The sequence below is a fragment of the Lemur catta genome, chromosome 3, assembly GCF_020740605.2.
Source record: "Lemur catta isolate mLemCat1 chromosome 3, mLemCat1.pri, whole genome shotgun sequence".
In the NCBI taxonomy this organism is placed as follows: Eukaryota; Metazoa; Chordata; class Mammalia; order Primates; family Lemuridae; genus Lemur; species Lemur catta.
This window is the reverse complement of record NC_059130.1, coordinates 98266652-98283216: the sequence shown is the minus strand read 5'-3', so window position 1 is coordinate 98283216 and position 16565 is coordinate 98266652. Positions and strand designations below refer to the sequence as shown.

Genomic DNA, 16565 nt, shown 5'->3' with positions numbered 1-16565 from the left:
TAGTAAAGATGTCAGTTTTCCCCAAATTGATGAAGAGGCTTAAAACAACTCCTGAAAACTTCCCAGCAAGAATTTCCATAGATACAGATGGGATTATTATAAAATTTATGTATGGAAAGGCAAAGGAATTAGAGAAGCTAAAACAATTTTGAAAATGAAAAATAAAGTGTGAAGAATCACTCTAACTGATTTCAAGACTTATTATATGACTACAGTAACCAAGACTATGCAGTATGGTAGAAGGATCCGTGGAGTAAAATGAACCCCCAATACCCCACACAGCTACAGGCAAATGATTTTTGACAAAGGTGCAAAAGCAGTTCAATGAAGAATGAACAGTCTTTTCAAAAAATTGTTCTGGCATAACTGGATATTCATAGGCCAAACAAGCAAACAGAACCTCAATCTGAATGTTATACCTTACACAAAAATTAACTCACTCAAAATGCATGACATATTTCAATGTGAAGCGTAAAGCTATAACTTTTAGAAGATAACATAGGAGGAAATCGTCAGGACTTAGAGCTTAGTGAAGAATTTTTAGACATAACCCCAAACATACAATTCATAATAGAAGAAAATTGATAAACGGACTTCATCAAAATTAAACTTTTGTGCTCTGTGAAAGACCCTGTTGAGAGGATGAAAAGATGAGCTATAGGCTAGGTGAAAATATTTATAAACTACACACTCAATGAAAGGCTAGTATCTAGAATATATAAATAGTTCTCAAAAATCAACAGCAAAAAAAAAATCCAATTAGAAAATGGGCAAAAAACATGAACAGACATTTCACTGAAGAAGATAAGTGGCAAATAAGCACATGAAAAGATATTCAACATTGCATCTCAGAATGTCCCTCCACCCCCCCCAAAAAAAGATGTTCAATGTCATTAGCCATGGGAAATGCAAATTATAATAAGACCATAATGAGATATCACTACACACTTACGAGCACAGGTAGAATAAAAAATAGTGACAACACCAAATGCTGGTGAAGATGTGGAGAAACTGAATCACTTATACATTGCTGGGAGGCATGTAAGATGGAACAGACATTCTAGAAAACACTCTGAAATTTTCTTTAAAAATGAAATATGCCACTATCCTATGACCCAGCAACTGGGCGCTTGGGCACTTATCCTAGAGAAATGAAAACTTGTGTTCACAAAACCCTATACTTACATTCATAAAAATGTATACACAAATATTTATAGCAGCGTTATTCCTAATAGCCAAAACTGGAAATAACCAAAGATGTCCTTCAATGAGTGAATGATTAAATAAGCAATGGTACATCCATTTTATGGAATACTACTCAGCAATAAAAAGGAATGAACTATTGATACATGCAACAACCTCGATGAATCTCTAGAGACATACTGAGTGAAGGAAATTAATCCCACAAGGTTATATACTGGATTATTCCATTTACATAATCTTCAAATGACAACATTATAGAAATGGAGAACAGATTAGTTGTTGCCAGGTGTAAAGGAGAGTGGGTAGGTGGGAGGGAAGAGGCTATAGCTATAACAAGGCAATATGAGGGATCCTTGCGGTGTTGAAAATGTTTTGTACCTTGACTGTATCAATGTGGATATCCTAGTTGTACTACTGTACTAAAGTTTTGCAAGATGTTACCCACTGGAGGTAACTGGTTAAAGGGCACATGGAATGTCTAGCCATTATTTCTAATAACTGCATGTAAATCTACAATTATCTCAAAACAAAGTGTTTAAATTTTTTTGAGACAGGGACTCACTCTATTGCCTGGGCTAGAGTGCAGTGGCATCACCATAGCTCACTGCAACCTCAAGCTCCTGGGCTCAAGCAATCCTCTTGCCTCAGCCTCCTGAGTAGCTGAGACTACAAGCACATGCCATCACGCCCAGCTAACTTTTTATTTTTTGTAGAGACAGGATCTTGCTATTGCCAAGGCTGGTCTCAAACTCCTGGCCTCAAACAATCCTCCTGCCTCCCAAAGTGCTGGGATTACAGGCGTGAGCCATCTCTCCCAGCCAAAAAGTTTAATTTTTTAAAAAACGTTTCCAGTAAATGAACAAATAGATGGATGGGAGCTCAAATGTTTTCTTCCCACACTATAATGGATCATTTTAGGCACACTCAGTCTTAGAGATCATTGCCATATGATGCTAGTCCCCACTCAGTCTTTGAGTCCCTTTAATTATTCTCTACATTCTTTTAAAGTTGTCTTCCTTACATGAAAATCTGATCATGCTATTTCTCAAAATCATTAGTCTCACACATAACGGCTTTCATGGTCCAGCTTTAGGCCTTTACCCAATATATGTATCTGTACACCGAACTACTTGCATTTTCTGTGCAAAATCCTGTCTGAGTGTAAGATACCTTAGAATAGGCATAATGTCCTGTCTTCATGTGCTTATATTGTCTCTAATTAAATTATCTCTAATGCTTAGTGTTCCCAAGCATATATTAGTAGTGCAATAAGCCAGGCATGGTGGCTCACGCCTATAATCCTAGCACTTTGGGAGGCCGAGGCAGATGATCACTTGAGGTCAGGAGTTTAAGACCAGCCTGGCCAATGTAGCAAGACCCCATCTCTACAAAAAACTTTTTTAAAAAATTAGCCAGGCATTGTGTTGTACACCTGTAGTCCTAGCTACAGGGAAGACTGAGACAGGAGGATCGCTTGAGCTTACGAGTTCAAGGTTGTAGTGAGCTGTGATCACAGCACCGCACTCCAGCATGGGTGACAGAGTGAGACCCTGTCTCTGAAAAAAAAAAGAGAGAGATTGCAATAAATTTTGACTTGAAGCCCATTATAAATGTTTGTTACCTTTGCTTTTAATTCTAAGAGTCCAGAAGTATTGATTCTGTGTTGCCTTCAGAACACTAACCTGCAATCACTCCTGCCAGATAGACCAGCCCCACTCGGAGGCCTTTGTGGACCATTTCCAAGGGAATACCCAAAACGAGCTGCATAGCAAGATTCCCCAAGATGTGCTGAACTCTGCAGAGACAAACACAGTTGTCAAACATTATGACTAAACCAAGCAGTAATTTCCTTGGTAGACTACAGGCTCTGATGTTTTGTTTCTTCTTAAGGACTTGCTTACCTAGAATTCCATTTTCTAAAGTTTTTTAGCAGGGAACTCTTTTTTCTTTTTGTAAATAAAATCTTGCCTAGAGCTTCAATATTTAAAACAAAAGGGCAATTTAGAAGTATAAATTTTATTCCTTGACTCATGAAAAAAAAGAAATAAAATAAAAATATAAATTCATTTAACTTATTTTATTCTGCTTTGTAACAATTGCTTATAACACCAAAAAGAGATCAGTGAGGCAGGTTTAAGGAGCATCAACTTGAAATTAGGGAGTTTGGAGGACAATTACCATCTTATGTCGGCTTCAGCATCTGATTTTGTTTCCATTGCACAATTTTGAGAAAATTCTAATTCACTGATATTGAATTTAAATTTCAATAGATTTTTCAACATCCTGTCTTGCAAAACTCAGGATGTTCTTTAATAAAACAGAGACAGCAAGAGAAACTTAATTCCCAGTTCTGTGTTAAAAAGTGTACCTAGTAACACCAACTAAAGTTGGTATCTCCCATGTACTACAATTTGGCACACAACATATTTGAATACAGGTATTTTTAATTATAGTTTTTAAATTTTAAATTTTTTTTTTTCTTTTTGAGAGAGTCTTGCTCTGTCACCTGGTTAGAGTGCCATGGCATCAGCCTAGCTAGCTCACAGCAACCTCAAACTCCTGGGCTCAAGCAATCCTCCTGCCTTAGCCTCCCGAGTAGCTGGGACTACAGGCACAAGCCACCATGCCTGGCCAATGTTTCTATTTTTAGTAGAGACAGAGTCTCACTCTTGCTCAGGCTGGTCTCCAACTCCTGACCTAAAGTGATCCTCCACCTTGGCCTCCCAGAGTGCTAGGATTACAGGTGTGAGCCACCACACCTGGCCTTAAATTTTAAATGAAATTCATATTATCTTGCTTGTCCAACTCCACAAGCATCTATGGAGAATCTCTGAACATAATTTGAAAAATTCCCACATTAGAGTAATCCGTAATTTAGTTGCTATGTAGCACAGTACTTTATTTTGTTTAAAAAAGATTTCAGTTTAAACCAGAAAGTTCAAAAACAAAATAGGTGTTAGATCTTCCACAGTGCCGCAGCTTTCGTATTAGTTTTAAGGGTTGTGTTTTTGGATTATCATTTACATAACGAATATCCAGCAGATCATGGAAGAGGTCCTCTGGGCATATCATGCAGAACAGATTCCTTACCTTTAAGGTCATGTGTACACCCATCCACGACTATCACTGTCCAAGCCAGCTTCAAAGACATATGAGAGGTAATATGTAATTCAGCACAGAGTAGTCTAGTAAGGACAGTTATACTAGTTTTTTTTTTTTTTTTTTTCAGACCTCAGACATAAAGGGGATTAGAAACACCTGCTTCTGAATCTAAATGAGAAGGACAAAGAAAGCCGCCCTGTTCTCTGAGAATACCTTGAGGACTAGGTGACCAGTACCACCTCACATAAGAATCACCCCACACATCCTTTCTGCTGTGCAACAGCAAGACTAGAAATGGCATAAAAATGAGATCCTGTCATATACCCAAAATAGAAATACTAATTGTTTTCATCCAAATTTTATCTGCCCTTCAAGGTCCAACTTGAATCTATGTCATCCATGACTCCATCTGCACTCTGCTCTTTCCCTCTTTCTGTCTATATCACTGTGGCTACTCCAACACCTGTTTCTCTTATCCCTTGTCTCCCTTCTCTAGCGAGGCTGGAAGGACTAATGTTGGCTTTCCTGACCTCTCTGAGCCAGGGGTAGCCAAGGCACAAGGTTCTGGCCAATGAGATGCAAGTACAAACACTGGTAGGAGACTTATAAGAGAGCTTCTGTCCTGACAAAAGGGATGGACGAACCAGTACCCAGGACCACGCCTTCCCCTTCTCTTTGCTTTGAATGCAGAGTTACAGCAGCCAACTTGCAGCCATGAGAGAAAGGCCCTGGGAACAGCAGAAATGCCACCACAGGACCGAGAGCTCTGGCTTCATTAAACTGGTGCACCAACCACCTACCTCTGGGATTGCTGTCTAGGAAAAAAAATAACCTCCATCCATTTAAGCCCCTGTTATATTTTTTTGTTACTTGCATCCAAGAGCTTTCCTAACTTAAATAACCCCATAGGTGACATGTCATACACAGCTTTGCAAATTCTTTTTCAGTGCCTTACTATGTGTCAGGCACTGTGAAAATCACAGTCTCATTTAATCACAATAACCTTATGAGGTGGGTTTTATTACTCCATTTTATAGATGAGGAAACTGAGGCCCACAGAGGTTAAGTAACTAATGTATACTATAATACTGTATTGCCTTACATTACTGTTTGACTATTCCTTCTTATAATTTTAAAGTCCTTGTATGCAGGAGCCATGTTTGCTCGGAACATACCTGTTCAGCGGAAAACCAAAGTGTGGAAGTTTCTATAGAAACTGAACAATTGGGGATTTTGTCCCTGACTTGTCAAGCCTCTGAGCCATGTGTCCTGCTGTGGATGCCTTTTTAGCCATTGACCAAAAGAGTCTTCCTTTCAAGTCTACAGCTGAGTAGATTATGCAGACAAGGTTGGCCTCTCCTGAAACCACAAGAGTCTACCAGAGAGGTGGGGCCAGCAGTAAGATTCTCACTACCTGCAGCAGGCATAATGGATCATAGATGCTAAGTGAGGTCATGAAAGGCCATCAGCATTTTAGGCCAGTGCAGTGGCTCACACCTGTAATCCTAGCACTCTGGGAGGCCGAGGCAGGAGGATTGCTTGATATCAAGAGTTTGAGACCAGCCTGAGCAAGAGTGAGACCCTCTCTACAAAAAAACAGAAAAATAAGCCAGGTGTGGTGGCGGGTGCCTGTAGTCCCAGATACTCAGAAGGCTGAGGCAGGAGGATTGCTTGAGCCCAAGAATTGGAGGTTACAGTGAGATATGACGATGCCACTACACTCCAGCCTAGGCAACAGAGCAAGACCCTGTAAAGAAAGATAACAAAGAAAGAAAGAGGCTGGGCGCGGTGGCTCACGCCTGTAATCCTAGCACTCTGGGAGGCTGAGGCAGGAGGATCGCTTGAGCTCAGGAGTTTGAGGTTGCTGTGAGCTAGGCTGATGCCATGGCACTCTAGCCCAGGCAAGAGAGTGAGACTGTGTTTCAAAAAAAAAAAAAAAAAATCTGAAAGAAAGGAAGGAAGGAAAGGAGGAAAGAAAAGGAAGAAAAGAAAGGCTAAAAACTATAAGCAAAATTAAAAGGCAGGCACTGCATCTCCTATTGACAGTATTATTCCAGATGGATAACAGTATTACCTACTCATCAATTTGTTCATGAATTAATTTGTTTTAAGTGTGTGGTGGAGGGGGAGGGGACGGGGGATTCAGCTCCGCCATTTCATAACCTACAGGGAACATTTAACAGCATCAGATAACTAGTGAAACATGCTTTTGGTTTGGTGATGATTTGCTCTCTTCTCCTTACTATTTCTATATAAATACCAACATTAGGCAGTTATAATGCAAGGTAAAGTACGCTGGCCTTAGAGTTACACTAGTGGGTTGAGGTCCTGGCTCTGCAACTTAGCTGTGTGACTTGGGGCAAGTGACCACATCCTCTAAGCCTCAGACATAGAACAGCAGGAGTAATACCAGCTTCGTAAGGTTGCTGCGAGGCTCAAACATGATTATGGGCATGAAAGTGCCTGATCAATAATAAAGCACTGAACAAGTTCGAGGTTACAATGACTTATAATCACCTCTGATATCAGTGACTTGACTGTCATTCCTTACCCAGCATGTACCAGCATGTACGAGATAAACCTCCAGGCTTCCTCCCTCTTCTCGGGACAGTAGATGAAGGGACTCTCCAAGATGCCTGTGTCCAGGGTGATCCACTGGTTCTGAGGCTTCCACACCGCATAGTAAATAAACACCGCCAGCTGACACAGAGGGGCAGACGTGAGCGTTAGCCACACCTTCTCCAGAGAGTGGCCCCGTTAAAACCCGCGGGCAGTAACTTCCTTCCAAATGCTTACACTCTCAAGTGGCTCCCACCACAGCATGGGCTAAGAAGATGTCAGGAATTAAATTTCTCCGCCATCCTTGCTGTGGTCATGTCCCCCACTGTGGTCATATCCTACTTCCTCCAGTGGTGAGGAGCAGCGCTGGCCCCCAGTGTAAAGAAGACTGTCTCTGAAGCCCCTTCCCCCTGCTCTTAGGCACCCTGCTCTCTGACACTGTGTTCTTTCTCTACCACCCTCACCCTCTTAAACGCCCGCTGCCCTCGTCTGCCCACCCCCACCGTATGATCTTTCATTTACAGCTTAGTATGAAGGGAAGTCAATGCTGCTTCTAAAGAGTGAGTAGGAAAAGTAGCAACTTGACAGTGGACAAACACTGCCTTGACCACGTGATGAAGGGGAATGCCCCAGTGATGTCATGCGATGTCCTCAACTCCCTGAAATAGCATGACGGGAAGGACACTGCACCTCTGTGGTATTCTTCCCGCAAACCCATAACTCCAGTCTAATCATGACAAAAACATCAGACAAACCCAGACCAGGGGACAGTCTAAGGGATACCTGGCCAGTCCTCCTCAAGAGTATCAAAGTCATGAAAAAGAAAGCCTGAGAAACTGTCACAGATCAGAGGAGCCTGGGAGACATGAGAACTAAGCGCAGTGTAGTACCCTGCATTGGAGGGCACCAGAGGACATGAATGGAGAAACTGGTAAACTCCAGATAAAGCCTGGAGTTTACTTAGTACTAATACGCCAACTGTTGAAATATACGATACTAACCATGGGAGACATTGGGTGAGGGGTGTACAGGAATTCTCTGTACTATCTTGACAACTTTTCTAGAATGCTAAAATTATTCCAAAATAAAAAGTTTATTTAAGAAAAATTTAATAAGTAAATTGGTCTTTCTGTGAGAGGCAGATATCTCAGCACCTGCTCCATGACCCTTCTATGAAAAATTGTCCTCTCCATAGCACGCAGTGTCTGGGCAGTCGTGGTTTGTACCAGGTGACCTTATCCCGCTCTTCTCCAACCCCTGGCTCCCCCCACATACACACAGTTGACTGGAACACGGGCACACCAGACAAGCCGCAGGCCGGAAGGGTATGAGGGAGAAGCAGAAAGATCCTGATGACTTCCCAGTTGCAGATAATCTCACAACAAAATCCCTCGAGAAAATTTAGAACTATATTTCTTCTTCCAAAATAGCCTTGACAAAAGCGTCTCCTGGGAGGCTCACACCTCTTACCTGAGCCATAAAAGGCTCGTTCCTCATGACGGTTAATGTTATGTGTCAACCTGGCTAGGCTGTGGTACCCAGATATTTGCTCAAACATTATTCCAGATGTTTCTGTGAGGGTATTTTTTAGATGAGATTGATATTTAAATCAGGAGACTTGAGTGAAGCAGATTCCTCCATAATGTGGGTGAGCCTCATCTAATCATTTGAAGGCCTGACTAGAAAAAAGACTGTCCTGCCTTAGGAAAAGGGAATTCTGTTCCACATAGCCAGAAAATAAGAGAAAAAAATGAAAAGGGAATTCTGCCAGCAGAACACCTTCAGACTCAAACTGCAACTCTGCCCTGGGCCTCCTGCCTCTGCCCTACAGCTCTTGGACTTGCCAAGCCTCCTTGATTGTTTGAACCAATTCCTTAAAATAAATCCCAATCTCTCTCTCTCTCTCTCTCTCTCTCTGTCTCTCTCCACACACACACACACACACACCCTATTGTTCAGTTTTTCTGGAGAACCCTGACTAATACAGTCTCTGATAAGGAAGCTGAGGCATCAGTGGGAATGAAGAAGACTACATTAGGGACTTCCCAGTGCCCTGGAATCACACCGCACAGGCAGCCATGCTCGGCAAGTCCCTTTGTGAGATACCCGGTGTGGGAGAAAAGGCTGGGTGTCATGAAGCTCAGGTGGAGCCTAGTCCTGGCCCAGTCACCAAGATGTGACCTTGGGCAAGTGACCCCACCTCTCGGAGCCCTGCACTCTTTTCTGGAGAGCTGACGAGATAAGAGTCTGAGAACACACACATGCTGCCCAAAGGAGACATCATTAGAGGATCCCCTTTTTTTTGTACTGAAATTCGGAGGCAGCCTTTAACTCTTCTAAGCATATGGCCCCAGACAGACCTTACGAACCAATCTAAGTTGGTTCCTGAGATAAAGCCCATTTGCAACCCCAAGAGTATTTGGCTTATAAAGACCCCAGCAGCTAAAATGAAAGGAAGCCACTGAAATTGCAGCCGTGCTGGGCAGGGGATTTGTCTGACAAATGAAACTCAACCCTTGGTTAAGAGTGAACAGGGGCACAGGAAAGGCCTGGGAAGGCAGCTCTGGAGAGGGCTAAGGTGGAAGTCGGTGTGGCCGCCCCGTCCCCACCGAGCTCTCTTCTTACGTGTTCCCAGTCTCTTCTCTAGACCTGGATCTAACCCCCAGTTTATTTGCATCCCCCCAGTGCGACACACACCAGTGTCCACCACCACCCATACTCACCTCGGCCAGGCTGATGGAGATGATGAACACCGGTGGGGGGAAGCAGTTAGCTCTCTCCAAGTATGTCATTCGGGACTTTTCAGGAAGCATCCATTTTGAGACAACCCTGTGGACCTTTTTATTCTTGGCAGGACCTTTACCTCCGCTGTCCTCTCTCGTTTTCTCCTCTTCCTCCAGCTCTTCTTTCATCTCTCTCCCCATATTCAGATTCACACTCTCCATCTCCAAATCATGAGCAGCAGCCATTGTCCTGGGTCCTCCCTCCACCTGAGAGGGACATGAATGCCAGGGAACAGGTGACCCTATGGTCTCCAGGCCATGGCTCTTTCCTGGGCTGTCTGGCACAACTGTTGGTTTCCAAGGCCTTTCCTGTGTGTTAATAGAAGGCAGCTGAAGATGATCAAGATGGTCTAAACCTCCTAAATGGCCCCAAATAAAATTTTCACTGTAACTGTTTTCAAAAGCATGAGCCATGGAGCCAGATGACTGGGATAAGAACACAGCTCTACCTCAGGTAAGTCACTTAAGTTCTCCGAGCCTCAAATTATGTATTTCCTAAATTGTGGTCAAATACACATAACATAAAATTTACCGTTTAAAGTGTACAATTCGGTGGCATTGAGTACATTTACAATGCTGTGCGACCATCACCATTATCTAGTTCCAAAACGTTTTTCATCACCACAAACAAAAACCCCATACCCATTAAGCAGTTAATCCCCATTCCCCCTCACCCCAGCCCCTGGCAACTGCCGGTCTGGTTTCTGTCTCTCTGGATTTACCTGTTCTGGATATTTCGTAGAAATGGAGTCATACAATATGTATGTATCATACAATATGTGGCCTTTTGTGCCTGGCATGTTTCATGCAGTGTTTTCAAGGTTCATCCATGTTGTAACAAGGGTGAGAATTTCCTTCCCTTCATGGCTGAATAATAGTGGGTTGCATAGATAGCGTACATTTTGTTTATCCATTCATCTGTTGATGGACATTTGGGTTGTTTCCACCTTATGGCTCTTGTGAATGTGCTTCTATGAACATCCCTGTACAAGTTTTTGTTTGAACATCTGTTTTCAGTTCTTTGGGGCATATACCTATGAGCGGAATTGCTGGGATATATGGCAATTCTATGTTTAACTCATTGAGAAACCCTCAGATTCCATTTTAAAGTAGGGATAATAATACCACTTACCTCATAGCATGGCTAGGAAGATTATTTACGATAATGAACATAAAGCATTTAGAACAGTATGTGGCATATGGTAAACACTCCATAATTATTGTTCTTGGCTATTATGGATGGGTGGGTGTACAGCTGGATGGATGGGTAGATAGAAGGGATAGAGCTGAGTCTGGGCCTACTTTCACACTGCAAGTTACTAGGAATCAGATCAAATTCAATTTGGTTTCAAATGAAATTCATTAGGCAAGTTTTTTGGGGTTTTTTTGTTTGTTTGTTTGTTTGTTTGTTTTTTGAGACAGAGTCTCACTCTACTGCCCAGGCTAGAGTGCCATGACGTCAGCCTAGCTCACAGCAATCTCAAACTCCTGGGCTCAGCAATCCTCCTGTCTCAGCCTCCCGAGTACCTGGGACTATAGACATGCACCACCATGCCCGGCTAATTTTTTCTATATATTTTTAGTTGTCCATATAATTTCTTTCTATTTTTAGTAGAGACAGGGTCTCGCTCTTGCTCAGGCTGGTCTTGAACTCCTGAGCTCAAGCAATCCTCCCACCTCGGCCCCCCAGAGTGCTAGGATTACAGGCATGAGCCACCCTGCCCAGCCTCATTAGGCAAGTTTTCACATTATAATAGGTTATATTCAATAAGTTGAAGAAGAGAATTCTTTTATTTTTCTTTTCCTCAGCAACTATTCTGAAAATAAAGGCTTTTTCCTTCCCCTGCATCTTCCACCCCTACCCAGCCAACCCCCAGGGTCAGTTCAGACATTAAGTCGATAGACAGCTATTTTATTAATTGTCCTTGAATATTGATTTTTTTCTAGTTTTTGCCACTTTTCAAAATTGATTAAAACTAGAGTGTGGATTTAAGATCACCAGCTATTAACTGCAAATATTAAAGCATTTAAAAAAATAAGTTCAATCAGGGACAATTAACATTGTATAAGCCAGGCATAATCCTAGCACTTTGGGAGGCCAAGGTGAGAGGATCACTTGAGCCCAGGAGTTCAAGACAAGCCTGGGCTACACAGCAAGACCCTGTCTCTACAAAATTTTTTTTAAAAATTTAGCCAGTCATAGTGGTGCATCCCTGTAGTCCCAGCTACTTGGGGGACTGAGGCAGGAGAATCACTTGAGCCCAGGAGTTGGAGGCTGCAGTAAGCTATGACGACACCACGGCACTCTAGCCTGGGCAACAGACCAAGATTCTGTCTCAAAAACAACAACAAAAAAAAAATACTGATTTTAAAAATTAATAACTTAAAACTGCCACATGAAAAAAAAAACCCAAAAACGGTCCACAAAACACTCTCCTTCCCTTCTGAAGTTTGCGTGTCTGCTTTCTGTCTTGGTATATATGCAGTAAAGTAGACATGTAGCTCTAGCTACTTCAGGCTCTAACAGATGAGCACGTTGGTATCGATTTGCAGCATTTTGTTTTTCCCTCTTCTCAGTGCATCACTATCACACGCCGACTTTCATACCTGTCTGTTTGCCCTGATCCCTGAGGACAGGGGCCTGGCTCTGGCTCATCTCCTCTCCAGCACCCGGTGCTGTGCTGCCCACAGGCCTCCTTCCAGTCTCTGACACCACCACCCCCATCTCTCCCACTCCTGGTTATCTTCTGCCCCACCCCCGAATTTCTGAGCACAGTTTACCACCTTGGATATTACTGATCAGACTGGCAACAGTGAAAAGAACTGATACTACCCCATACTTATGCGGCTGTGTGGAAATGAGTGCAATGTATGAGGTGTAAACTGATGCAGCCTTTTGGAAGGCAATTGGGCAGCGTCCATAAAATATAAACAGCACACACCTTTCAAGAGAACCATCCTACTTCTAGAAATCTATCCTAAAAATGTATTTGAACAAGTACACAAAGCTTTATTACAAAGATGTTCATACAGAACTATTTATAGCAGTGAAAAATCATAAACAATCTAAGTGTATTTCAATGAGGTTGTTGCATTTTCTGACAGTTCTGATTCTTAGGCAATTCTTCTTTACGCTGTGCTAATATCTGCTCACCAGCACTACTGCTCCTGGGTCCAAGGTTTCCCTCCCTAGGGCTTCACAAAGCAAGTCTAATCTAAGGTTATGTGGTCGTTAATTTTGTCCTTGCTTGGGTGTGGCCTGTATATAAACTCTATGGGCTCTGGATACAGTGTCTGGATGCACAAGTTAGAATTTATGGAGGCCCAATTAAATAGAGCAAGAGTCTCAAAACAAAACAAGTGGCAATGATTACAACACATTCTAGTCTCACAGAGATATAAAAGCATCCACAGCTATTCAATTATTTGCTTGGTTACTACTCTTGGGTTACACTCATAGAGTGGATATTTACTGCACTGACTCTGCTTTCTTACTCACTAAGCCAGCCTACGTCTTATCTGCAGCAAGTTGCGGCCAACTCTGTTGAAAGGCACAACATACACAGATCAAAACTGAGTGGCACTGCTGCGAAATGTTCGTATCCTCCAGGTAGGGAACAACTAGGGGAGATTATTAGAATGCTGGTTAAAAATGGAGAGGTTCCTCCTGCACACCAACAACCAAAACCCTTCCCTTCATGTTTGGCAAGGATTCCTAAGAAGAGGAAACATTGAAAGAACTTCCCTACTTCCTGGCCTCACCTGGAAGAACCACTGCTTGTGTTATGAACCACGAAGCCAGTGCGTTGGCCAAAGATTGGCAAGGGCAGGACTGTGTTCATTTACCCAGAACAGCTGACTATCTTAAAAAAAAAAAAAAAAAACTCTGTAGAAAAAGAGATTTACATAGGAGACCTTTGACATTGGCAAGGGATTTTTCCAAAGACCTTTCAGATGCCATAATCCACTATATACCATAGTGTCTCCCAAAATAACTTTGTAAACTGTAGCCAGAAAATTTTAAGCAATTCCACTTTAGTCTTTAAATGATTCTGTAAATGCAGAAATAAAGTTATTTATAAAATTAGTTATTTGAGAAGTATTAACCATAGTCAACAATTTGCACCTGAGGTCCCAAAGAAGGAAAGAAACTTTGGTTAGTTGTGTCTCGACTCATCTTTTAGTAACATTTAATCTCACTCTTGAAGAGCAGCCTCTGCACTGGCTGACTCTTGCTAAAATAACTTCCCAGGGCTCTTTTCCTTGTATCGATGTGACACACATCATGGATCTATTGATATCAGAGATCCTAGACACCACTGAACTTGACATTCCGTGCCAATTTATCCAAAACTTCTACTTATGGCACACACACAAAAAAGTCACTTTCTTGGGCCTTTTCATTTTCTCTTCATTTCTGTCACTGGCACTAGCAAGTGATTTATTTTATGAGTCTTTTCTATTCCTCAGATAAGAAACAAAGGTTGTAATCACTGCTGGCAAATGACATAAAGGCTAGAAGTTAGTAGAGGATAATAAAGTCATGTGAGATGTCCAGGTGAACCAGTAGCGCTGGCAAAGCCAATCATTCAACTCTCATTCATTCACAATGGGCCTTTGAGGGTAGCTAATAAAATATCAAAATTATAAGTGTTGAATCTGCAAATGTCAATGACTTCTGGTGTATTCTTTCAACACTTACGTTGTGGTCATTTGTCAGTTTTCTTGGGGAATTCCTTGTCTGCTCTTGGTGGGTAGCAGGGAACACTTCCAACTACAGATGCTAAAAATGCCCAAAACTCACATTTCCAGGTCCTGAGGCAGCTATGGCTCAGGGACGTGACTTATGCTTGGCCAGTCAGCTGCATTTGCTTAGGATTTTTGAGGCCACAGCTGGGGATGGGGAAAATTCTTTATGGTGGTTGCAGTGTTGGCAGCAGTATCTGGTGTCCACACAGCCTTGCCATTGGGGTCAGTGTGGCATCCAGAGTCTGACGCCAGCTGTATCTGTGACAAAGGCCACAGCACTGAGCACGCAGCGGCTGTGATGGGGCTGCCCTCACCCACCAGGCCCTGTGATGGGATTTTGCTGTAGTTCTAGGTGCCCAGTCTCCCCTTGTTTCTGCTTATTTCCCACACCTGCTTTCTGCAGCCTCCCGGTGATTCTATAACCGACCCTATGTGCTTTAAAAAAAATTCACTTCCTGATTTAATAAGCCAGAATCATTTTCCATACCTGGTGACCAGGAACCTGACCTGATAGACCTAAATCGCCAAGAAATTCTTCTAAACTCTCTTTGGAGTCTTCCTGTTGTAAGTCAAACTCATTTCTCGTGGTGCGTTTGGGAGACACAGTGAAGGAGCACAGAACCAGGAGGTCTGTCTTCTGGTCTAGACTGCCACTTCCTGGCTGTGTGACCAGGGGCAAGTCACTTCCTGGCTCTAAGCCACAGTTCTCCCACCTGCACAGTGAGCGTCTTCGCCACACCGGGAGTTGCCCTAACTGGCTATGCCTTAGAACCCCCTGAGCCATCTGGTTTTCAACATTTGTATTCATACAGATTCCCAGGCCCTATTCCCGAAGACACTAATTGAGCAGGGTTAGTAGATCTCCGACAAGTAGACCAGAAGAAGCAGAGGCAGCAGCACCTTTGAGAACCGCAATCTAAGGATCGCCAAGGCCCACTCCAGTTCACGTGCTCTGTGATCCTCTCATGGAGGACAGAGACCATTCCACTGCTATATTCTTTGCATCCAGAACCATTCCCGACACATAGTGACTGTTCAAAAAAATACTTGTATCTGAGTAAAGCATTTATGGGAACTCTCTGCACTACCTTTGCAACTTTTCTGTAAATCTAAAATTCTTCCAAAATAAAAAGTTATTTTAAAAAGTACTGGAAAGAAGCAAAGAAGGAAACAAGGAAAAGAGGGAGAGAAAGAGGAAAGGAGGGAGAAAGAGGAGGCAAAAGGGAAAGAGGGAAGGATTCTAACCACACCACATTGACTAAGTCTTCATGTCACTGTATGTTGAACAGCACCTCCTACCAACCTTTTCCTCTGCACATCTGCACCCCATCTGTTGTCATTCCACCATCAGTGAGTTGTCAGAGGAGACCTGTGGAGCCACTGTGTTGTAACGGCTACCAAAAAGGGCATGTCACCTGCCTGTGAGGAATACCGTTCCTTGTGCTTGTTCCTGTAAAGACGAGAGTTTGCTCCCAGCATCCACATTTGGTTTCCCTGGGCCTCAGTTTCCTCAGCTGTAAAATAGAGCTCACTTCTACCCTGAGTATCTTACAGAATTGTTATAAGAATCAAAAGAAATCATAAGAGGTACCCTAATAAGCACACACTTACTGTGTGTACTCCATGCTTAAACCCTTCATGCGCATTCTCTTCATTAATTTTCACAACTTTGCAAGGTAGGCTAATAACGTCCCCATTTTATGGACAAAGAAACTGAGGCTCCCAGAGTAACTTGCTCACTGAGGCCAGTGAGGCGAGGGCTGGGAGAAGAGCCTAAGGCACCTGACTCCAAGCCCCCTGCGTGTTCTGCTGCCCCTGTGATTTCTAAGCACCAAGTGTAATAGAAATGCTTGTCTGCTTTTTGGTTATTTTCATCCCATCCTTTCCTCCCCCCTTATCTCCTTCTTCTTCCTCCAGCTGCCCAGAGAGACCCCGACTAGACCCTGGGAATTCCCAAACGGAAGCTGGAGAAGAATTGGCAGGTCATTACCCCTGGGGCGGGACGGGGCTGGGAATTCCCACCGTCTCCATCTCTCCCGCAGGGACTCCAGATGGAGACAAGTGTCCAGGAAAGGACTTGCCTCTCTGAGAACCCGGAGGACTAAGTCAGGCTCACCTTCCCTTCTTCACCTCACCCGGGAGGGCACTGACAAGGCCAACACCCTTGGG

At 43.0% G+C, this 16565-nt stretch overlaps 1 protein-coding gene across 4 annotated transcripts in view; it reads right to left on the bottom strand.

Annotated features, from left to right (window-relative positions):
- Positions 1 to 16565, bottom strand: part of RHBDL2 (rhomboid like 2) — a 52887-nt gene that overhangs the window by 10967 nt on the left and 25355 nt on the right. For 2 of the 4 annotated variants that reach the window (XM_045548203.1, XM_045548202.1), the window contains exons 2-4: positions 9588 to 9854; positions 6857 to 7005; positions 2886 to 2998 (exon numbers count right to left, since the gene is read on the bottom strand). In XM_045548203.1, coding sequence (XP_045404159.1) covers positions 2886 to 2998; positions 6857 to 7005; positions 9588 to 9833 — 508 coding nt within the window. In that variant the 5' untranslated portion in view covers positions 9834 to 9854. Of the gene's footprint in view, positions 1 to 2885; positions 2999 to 6856; positions 7006 to 9587; positions 9957 to 16565 lie in introns of all 4 variants that reach the window. The other 2 variants (XM_045548201.1, XM_045548204.1) reach the window with 1 other exon arrangement.